This window comes from Procambarus clarkii, chromosome 15, assembly GCF_040958095.1.
Source record: "Procambarus clarkii isolate CNS0578487 chromosome 15, FALCON_Pclarkii_2.0, whole genome shotgun sequence".
NCBI lineage: Eukaryota > Metazoa > Arthropoda > Malacostraca > Decapoda > Cambaridae > Procambarus > Procambarus clarkii.
In genome coordinates, this window is record NC_091164.1 from 3478863 (window position 1) to 3489056 (window position 10194).

Here is a 10194-nt window from a genome sequence, read left to right on the forward strand (position 1 = left end):
TATGATTGGAGTTACCCCATGTGAGTATCTCTCAGATGCTATCCTATTCATTAATTCATTAGTACATTAAACAGGGTGGGACTCAACACTCCTCCCTGAGGTGTGCAGAGTTCAAAAGACCTCACACCTGACATACAACCTTGATACCACACGTGAGCCTTCCTTTCGTGAAGATAATCCCTTATCCAGCGCAATAATCTCCCTTTAACACCAAGACCAGCTAATTCATATAAGATAACTTCTTTGTTAATTTTATCAAAGGCTCCTTGTAAACCACTAAAATTTCTATAGTAATCATGATCATTAGCTAGACGTATAATAATACAGTCAGATTATTTCGGGGATTTAGTGTCCCCGTGGCCCGGTCCTCGACCAGGCATCCACTCCCAGGAAGCAGCCCGTGACAGCTGACTAACTCCCAGGTACCTATTTACTGCTAGGTAACAGGGGCATCAGGGCATCAGTCAGAGGTACTTTTGCCTCTGAGGAACCCGAACAAATTACTACCCGCCAAACACACACCGAAACTACGACGTTGGTACAACGTTCGAACAAGTTTGAACACCTCCTAACCAGTTATAACAACCAATATAGCAAGTTGTAACAACGTTCTAATACGTCATAAACACGTTAAGCCAAGATGTAACAACATTATTACAAGTTGTAACAAACGGAAAATAGAGACAGTTACGGTTTGTGTTTCCAGGGTAGGCCGCTGCCCACCTATCATATATAAAAGTTTACTTAAAATTTGATTGATTGATAAAAATTAAGCCACCCAAGAGGTGGCACGGGCATGAATAGCCCGTATGTGGTGGCCCTTTTGAGCCATTATCAGTATCAAGAGCTGATACTGGAGATCTGTGGAGGTGCGACTGCACCCTGCGTGACGGGAGATATCTCCCGTGACTTGAATTAGAGGGGGAGGTAGAAATAGCCTAAGTCACTCTATCCCTTTGAGATGTATTTTCTTGTCTCAATAAACATATTTGAACTTGAACTTTCATAGCCATTATTAGTTCATCTCTGGTAATACCTGGTTGATTGTTAATGGGGTTCTGGGAGTTCTTCTACTCCCCAAGCCCGGCCCGAGGCCAGGCTTGACTTGTGAGAGTTTGGTCCACCAGGCTGCTGCTTGGAGCGGCCCGCAGGCCCACATACCCACCACAGCCCGAAAGTAACTGTGCAAGTACCTGTGCAAGTAACTTCACCACTATTACCTGCTGAAAGTATAAAGTCCTTTCTTGGATCTTAACAAGAATCTAATGACTCTCTCGTTATAGCGGGGAATGAACTAACTTTGGCAGCTTCATTACAGGTATAGGCCGTAACCTGGAGGTCACACCGGGTTACCAGTGACGGTTGTGGCAGGGGGAGGCAGGCGGAGCGTGGCCGGAGGATAGAACATAAGAACAAAGGTAACTGCAGAAGGCCTATTGGCCCATACGAGGCAGCTCCAATTTATAACCACCCAATCCCACTCATATACATCTCCAACCCACGCTTGACACAATTGACGATTGCTTTCAAGCAATGGCTATTGATAGCAATGGCTCGACTTCACTAGCTCCATTGGAAGAGAAACATCTGCAAAGCAAGTGTGGGGCAGCAATCCAGATAACTAAGGGGTTATCTTGAGGTTATCTTGAGATGATTTCGGGGCTTTAGTGTCCCTGTGGCCCGGTCCTCGACCAGGCATCCACTCCCAGGAAGCAGCCCGTGACAGCTGACTAACTTCCAGGTACCTATTTACTGCTAGGTAGCAGGGGCATCAGGGTGAAAGAAACTCTGCCCATCGTTTCTCGCCGGCCCCCGGTATCGGACCCTGGACCACAGGATCACGCGTCCAGTGTTCTGTCCGCTCAGCCACCGGAGGAGGGGGGAGTGGGAGGGAGGGAGGGAGGGAGGGAGTTTTCAGGGGAAAGCGCCAAGCCATTACGACTATATAGCACGGGGGGGGGGGGTGGGAGCAGACCAGGGGCCAGATTCACTAAAGCAGTTACGCAAGCACTTACGAACGTGTACATCTTTCCTCAATCTTTGACGGCTTTGGTTACATTTATTAAACAGTTTACAAGCATAAAAACTTGCCATTCAACTGTTGTTATTGTTATAAACAGCCTCCTGGTGCTTCGGAGTTCATTAACTGTTTAATAATTGTAAACAAAGCCGCCAAAGATTGAGAAAAGATGTACAGGTTCGTAAGTGCTTGCGTAAGTGCTTTCGTGAATCTGGCCCCTGGTCATTTGAGCAACACACGAGCCACGGTGATCTACGTTCAGGTTTTGAGCTGGAAGGGTTTAATTAACGAATGGGAGGGAGGGGAGGTATCAGGAGAAAGCGCCAAGCCATTGCGACTGTATAGCACTAGCAAGGGGTCAGGATAAGGATTTGGGATGGGACGGAGGGAAGGAATGGTGGCCAACCGTGGACGGTCGGGGAACAAACGCTAACGAATGGGAGTTAGCCTCGATTGATTGATTGATAAAGATTAAGCCACCCAAGAGGTGGCACGGGCATGAATAGCCCGTAAGTGGTACAATTTTTTTTTTCTCAGTATTCTGAGGTTGCATTTAACCATCAAGCTGTTATCGCGGGGAAGGGGAGACATCTCCAGTCACGCAGGGTGCAGTCGCACCTCCACAGATCTCCAGTATCATCTATTGATACTGGTGATGGCTCAAAAGGGGCCACCACTTACGGGCTATTCATGCCCGTGTCACCTTTTGGGTGGCTTAATCTTCATCTTAATACATTCACAAGGGAGACATCTCCCGTCATGCAGGGTGCATTCCCACCTCCACAGATCTCCAGTATCAGCTCTTGATACTGGTAATGGCTCAAAAGGGCCACCACTTACGGGCTATTCATGCCCGTGCCACCTTTTGGGTGGCTTAATCTTCATCAATCAATCAATCAATCAATCGCGGGGGAGGATACTGCTTCACAGTCTTTATGAGGGTGTCCAGCTGCTGGACACCTTTGTTGACCAGGAGAGTTAGCCTCAGTTAGTTAGCCTAGTTAAGAGTTACGAATGGGAGTTAGCTTCAGTCAGTTAGCCTAGTTAAGAGTTACGAATGGGAGTTAGCCTCAGTCAGTTAGCCTAGTTAAGAGTTACGAATGGGAGTTAGCCTCAGTCAGTTAGCCTAGTTAAGAGTTACGAATAGGAGTTAGCCTCAGTCAGTTAGCCTAGTTAAGAGTTACGAATGGGAGTTAGCCTCAGTCAGTTAGCCTAGTTAAGAGTTACGAATGGGAGAATGGGATTTAGAGTCTTTGAGACGTAATATATTTTGTAATATGTACTCTCTGATGACTGTTGAATTAAGGTACATGTATTTTGAGGTATAATATTGTGTCTGCTTACTGAATGGAATTGTGAACCCCTTTAGGTTCGTAAATGAGAGTAGAAATAGCCTAAAATAACTGTCCTTTTGGCCTGTATTTTATTATAATAAAATATTTTATTATAATAATATATATATATATATAATATATATATAATATATATATATATATATATATATATATATATATATATAATATATATATATATATATATATATATATATATATATATATATATATATATATATATATATGTCGTACCTAATAGCCAGAACTCACTTCTTGGCCTACTATGCAAGGCCCGATTTGCCTATTAAGCGGAGTTTTCCTGAATTAATATATTTTCTCTAATTTTTTTCTTATGAAATGATAAAGCTACCCATTTCATTATGTATGAAGTCAAGTTTTTTTTATTGGAGTTAAAATTAACGTAGATATATGACCAAACCTAACCAACCCTACCTAACCTAACCTAACCTATCTTTATAGGTTAGGTTAGGTTAGGTAGCCGAAAAAGTTAGATTAGGTTAGGTTAGGTAGGTTAGGTAGTCGAAAAACAATTAATTCATGAAAACTTGGCTTAATAGGCAAATTGGGCCTTGCATAGTAGGCTGAGAAGTGCGTTCTGGCTACTAGGTACGACATATATATATATAATATATATAATATATATAATATATATATTATATATATATATAATATATATAATGAGCACAAAGTGATTCATGTTATCATATGATGATAATCGTAGATCTTCTACGGTAAGGTTCAGATAAATATTAGAACTTTATGAAGGCATATCAACTTTTCCTTGTGATTTTTTATTGTGGGTACTCGTGCTGGTCTCTGACCAGGCCTCTTGGCTGCTAGTCTGATCCACCAGGCTGTTTGATGCGGCTGCTCGCAGCCTGATGTATGGTCCCAACTAAACCTATCTTTTTACTTGAAATATCTCAAATAAAACTATTGCACACTTGTAGTAAGAAGCTTGAACACCTTGCGCAAATGTAGAGTGGATTGTTGTATGCCTCTGGTGCCAACGAACAAGTTATGGTGTGGTGAGCCGTTGTATAAGACTGCTTCGAGCCGATCGTATGTTTACGGGCTCACCATAGCCCGTGCTACTTGGAACTTTTTGTTCCCAGTAGCTGAATATAAAACAACAAGAACGCTCGTATGCAACTAGAAAGTGTTATTATAATGTCGGATTTAATCCCATTTCTTAATTTTGTTCAAAACACAATTAACTATACATTTGTAGTTAACTATTCCTACAGTGTGCATGTTCTGTTGATAGTGTTATTGTTGGCAATGTACATTTCTTTTTTTTTACAGTTTTTAGTCACAAATCCTTAGGCCCCAAGGATTTTAGTCACAAATCCTTAGGCCCCAAGGATTTTAGTCACAAATCCTTAGGCCCCAAGGATTTTAGTCACAAATCCTTAGGCCCCAAGGATTTTAGTCACAAATCCTTAGGCCCCTTAGGCACAAATCCTTAGGCCCCAAGGATTTTAGTCACAAATCCTTAGGCCCCTTAGGCACAAATCCTTATTACCCCAAGTAATATTTTACTTGAAACCTGGTCAATTGATAATGCCTATGGGGAAATATCAAAGTAGTTTGTATGTAAACTGTTTTTAATATGGAGGCGATGAGTCACAATAACGTGGCTAAAGTATGATGACAAGACCACACACTAGAATGTGAAGGGACGACGACGTTCCGGTCCGTCCTGGACCATTCTCAAGTCGATTGTCGACTTGAGAATGGTCCAGGACGGACCGAAACGTCGTCGTCCCTTCACATTCTAGTGTGTGTTCTTGTCATCATACTGTTTTTAATATTTCGGAAATATTATAGATATGTTTTTAGATTTGTTAGTTACCTTCATTATTCTTTGTTGCAGAGTGCCATAGGAGTGCCATAAGGGAGCCATGCACAACAATCGGCGACGGAAGAAGCGGCCCAGCTATGGTGTCCGAACGGTGGAGATCACGAAGGGCAAGAATGGGTTTGGGTTCACCATCAGTGGACAGGCACCGTGCATCCTCTCCTGCATTGTGCCTGGGTCACCAGCGGAGCGAGCAGGCCTTCGTCCTGGTGACTACCTAATCGCCGTCAACAGCCAGAATGTTAGCAAGGCTCCTCACGATGATGTGGCTCGTCTCATTGGTCTCTCGAAGCTCCTTAAACTACAGATTGCCGAGAACTACTACTCTGACAGCTCCGATGATGAATTCGTGACGGTGAATCGACCCAAACCCAAGTATCCCAATCGGTTAAGGCACAAGAACCAGCAGACTCGAGCTGAGAAGGTAGTCCGCGACTTGCAGAGTGGAGCCATCTTCAGCGAGCACACAGCCATCCACTTGGGTGAAGCAGCACTCCTCTCTGACCGTGATGCCTGGCCCGAGTCTGCCTTCCCGCCAAAGGCGCCCCTCACTCCTACGCCAAAGGGGCTCACGGTATCTGCTTCGGTGTCCCCTGTGCCTGAGGGCCTCGGAGAGAGGGATGGAGGTCCTCCGACGGCACCCTCGACGTCACCGACGCGGCTGAGGCCAGACCAGATTCATCTTGTAATGGCTGAAGCTCGACAAGTGACTCGGACACCTCGGCCTGTCAAAGAGCCCCAACACCCACCGCGACCCAGACATGTAGTCAAGAAAAAGGAAAAGTCACCGAAGGCCAAACTCAGACATCATCCGCAGAATCTCCCACCTGACGCAGTCCAGCAACAGTTGCCAGCGCCACACCCACATCACCATCAACAGCAACAACAACAACATCTTCAGCAGCAGCAACAGCAGCATCTTCAGCAGCAGCAGCAGCAACAGCAACAACAGCAGCAACATCTTCAGCAGCAACACATTCAACAGCAGCAGCAACATTTGCAACATCAACAACAGCAACACTTGCAACAACAGCATCTTCAACAGCAGCAGCAGCATACTCAGCAACAGCTTCTCCACCAGCAACAGTTACACCAACAACAGCAGACTCAGAGACAACAATCTCCTGTGCAACAGCAGATGCAGCAGCATTCTGGCATGTGGGTGGAGCTACCCAGTGGCTCTGGGATGGAGGCATACAACGTATTAACTGAACAAGAAATCAACAAGTTATTGTATCCGACTTTAGCAGAACTGCAGCAGCAGGCAGCACCCAATGACCTCGGGGAGGCCCTATACCGTGCCGTGGTGGGTTATCTTGGCACCATTGAGATGCCCAAAGAGCCTCAGGGAGGATCCCGTCTCACTGCCATTCGGAATTGTATCAGACGCCTCCGGATTGAGAAGAAAGTTCACACCTTGGTTTTAATGTCGGTGTTTACAGAGCGTGTGGTGCTAACCAACCCGCATGGCCTCACGCTTGCCCAGTACCCCGCTGAGAGAATAACGTTTTGTGGTGTGTATGCCGACGATAAAAAGTTCTTTGGTCTTGTTACTGTCCATGGTGCATCAGGTGACGAACTGAGTGATGGCAGTCAAGACGGTGGAAGTGTTTCGTCTTCGTGTCATGTGTTCATGGTAGATCCTCGCATGGTACAGCATTCCGATCATGCGAGGAGAGCCAAAAACTTCCGTCTGGAATGCACTCCACACCCAGAAGCCCACCATTGCCAAGAGTTTCCGGACTCGGCAGACCCAATCTTGCACGCTATCATGAGCCTGTATCGAAATCGGGTGGGGTTCCACCTGGACACGGGCGCTCCAGGCCTGATCGACGTGGAGGCTCAGATGTCGCCCCAGCACTCCAACACTTCTTCCAACTCCTCCAACTCTGACTCTGGAATTGGGTTTCGAGATGATGGCAGCCACCATTATCATCATAGCGACCGCGTCTTCGTCGTCGAAGTTGACGACAACCAGCGGATGCGAATACAGAACTTTCAGTTAGTTAGTAATCTCCGTGCCAACCTCAATGAAAACCTGCGAGCTAATTTAGAAAACCATCGTGTGAATATGGACAACCACAGAGGGAATATGGAGAATCACAGGGCTCTTGACAACCATAGAGCAAATATAGAAAACCTCAGAGGAAATATGGATAATCATAGAGCAAACTTGGACAATCTCAGGGCAAATTTGGATAACCACAGAGTGAGCTCTACTGACAATTTTCGAGCAAACTTAGAAAGCCATAGAGTGCATCTGGACAATCACCGAGGCAATATAAGTGGTGGATATGGCAACAATGTGAACGCTACAGTGGGTGACACTATACCTAGTGGTCTAGGCCCCTCCGTGCTACGTGCCAATATTAATGACTTCAGTTTCTCGAGTGCCAATAATCTGCGTGCCATTGCAAACGACAAATTACTCGTTAATTCTAGTGACAACAGTAGTAGTAATAAATTGCTGGATAATGTGCGAGCTAATGTTAATGATCATTTAAGAGTGAGTGTGACGGACAAGGTGCTAGGGAACATAGACAATCTGCGTGTGAGTGTGAGTGACGCCAAGCGACTAAGTGACCTCCGAGCTAGTCTTGCTGAGAGTCGGGCCAGTCTAGGCGACGGCCGCACCAGCATCACCGACGACCTGCGGGCGGCGCTCGAGGATGACATGCGAGCCAATTTGGGGGAAGGTCGGTTGAGTGTGGTGGATGGACGCACCAGTATTACCGACGACATGCGTATGGCCCGGGATAGAGGCGTCACTAAAACTCCTGTGGCCGACTGTGCAAGTACGCCAGAGTCGGGACGGCTGACCGTTAGAGCTATGCCGGATCCTGTGGGCTTTGAGCGGTCACCGGGGTTTTTGGTATCTAGTGACTCGCCGATTCACGTTGCCTCTATGAGGCATTCCATGCATAAATATCTCCAGCATAAGCAAGAACATTTAGTGAAGGTCTCGCAGAAAATTAATCGGCGTGAGTCTGACACTGGTGGCATCCATCCCTTGAGTGTTCGAGCCTTCTCACCAGCCACCACCAAGGCCCCAACACCCACCGTCACCTCTGTGGCACAGGACACCCTCGATCTGGAGTTGTCTCTGAAACTGTCACCAAAGGTTTTTGGAGTTCCTCAGTTACCATTAGGTACAGGTTTGTCACCCTTGCGGCCTCGAGCGCCATCAGAGAGGTCATACACGCGTTCTCTGGAGGACCTGCGGGACTCTTCCACCAGTGATGGAGTTAACGTACCTCTGGGTAGTGGAGGGTGCGGCAGCAGCTTTCGTGACGGGTCTGAGAGCGACCACGGGCTGGACCGGCTGCGGCACGTGCCGCTCACGCCACTGGCGAGGCTCCTTCACGCTTCTGAGAACAACCTCACGCGTTATGGTCACATCTACCCCTCTGAGCACCACCGCGGTGCCTTCCGTGCTGTTCAGCCACGCACCCATCGCGAGTCCTCAACCTCCGCCCTTGGTGTGGGTGTTGTGCCTCGAATGGGAGGCCTGGTGGGTGTTGGTGTACCTCTGGACTCCGGCGACGAGCACACGGAGACGACGGAGAACACGGGCGAGCAAGAGGGCAGTCAGGACGTGCACCCACCCACTCAGGATGAGTTCTCCCACGACTCTGACTCGGAACAGGTGAGTACCCAGTGCCAACTTTTAGCAGGTATCATACGAACACTTACGACACTAGCCTAATGGCTGAGTTTGTCTCTGCTTCCAATGTATATTCGTGTTTAAGTATTCAACACATTTTAATATGACGTTTATGAATGTCATTATGTAAATCATTATGTAAAAGCTAGGCCGAAGACTTCCATAGGACTTGACAACGACGAATCTGCTCGGCGTTGTATTCACAAAATAGACTGAGGAAGGTTAATACTTTTTTGAAACTGGGGAGAGTTGGTGTTGAAAGACTGGGGGATGATCGTGGAGGTTGAAATTGAAATCAGTTTATTGAGGTAAAACACACACAAAGGGATGAGGTAGCTCAAGCTATTCTCACCCCGTTCAGTACATCGTGTTAATACATACATAGACACACATCACAAGTAATAAACGTATTACCGAACATTCTGAGAGATAAATATATATACATTTCCTCCTTTACACAAGTAATCGTGGAGGTTGGTGTGGTACAACCTTGAGTGGTACTGGCACATCTCTGTTGACACTCAAGTGTACCAGTACCACCATTGTCACCGATACCGTCTTATTAACCAATACATTTGCTTGTGTTTATCACACCAGCAAATGTTTCCATCTGTGTTAAAAAGAAGTATAGAAGTATCGGCGGAAGTTTGACCGAATCTGCTACTGCAAAAATAGGCCTATACCGCCTATTTTTGACCAATGGGGATGTCTGGTTAGTTTCCATAGCAAACATCGCCTACAATTTACCCTGACTGCCTTCTTATTAATAACAAAACGTTCCGGGTAAGTTCTACAAGGGAGAAATTGCCAAGCCATTACGACTATATAGCACAGGGAAGGGGTCAGGATAAGGATTTGGGATGGGACAGGGGGGAAGGAATGGGGCCTAATCACTTTTTTGGACGGTCGGGGATTGAACGCCGACCTGCATGAAGCGAGACCGTCGCTCTACCGTCCAGCCCAAGTGGTTGGGCAAGTTCTACGAACTGTAATATAAGATGAGGGTCCCGGTAGTACAGTCGGATTCCTTCTCGACGCACAATCAATAATTCCGGGTTCGAATCTCGGGCGGGACATAGATGGTTGGACACATTTCCTTTCACCTAATGCTCCTGTTCACCTGGCAGTTAGTAGGTACTCAGGAGTTAGTCAGCTTGTTGTGGGGTTGCATCCTGGGGGGGGGGGGGATCTCGATATAAGTATAACGTGTATAAATACTCGGGCTTCCTGTCACCTGACACAATGAATTATTATTATTATTATTATTATTATTATTATTATTATTATTATTATT

At 46.2% G+C, this 10194-nt stretch overlaps 1 protein-coding gene across 2 annotated transcripts in view; it reads left to right on the forward strand.

Annotated features, from left to right (window-relative positions):
- loco (locomotion defects) overlaps positions 1–10194 on the forward strand; it is a 188157-nt gene that overhangs the window by 23825 nt on the left and 154138 nt on the right. For both annotated transcript variants that reach the window (XM_045743803.2, XM_045743802.2), the window contains exon 2: positions 5252–8882. In XM_045743803.2, the coding sequence (XP_045599759.1) occupies positions 5280–8882 (3603 nt within the window). In that variant the 5' untranslated portion in view covers positions 5252–5279. The remainder of the gene's footprint in view (positions 1–5251; positions 8883–10194) is intronic.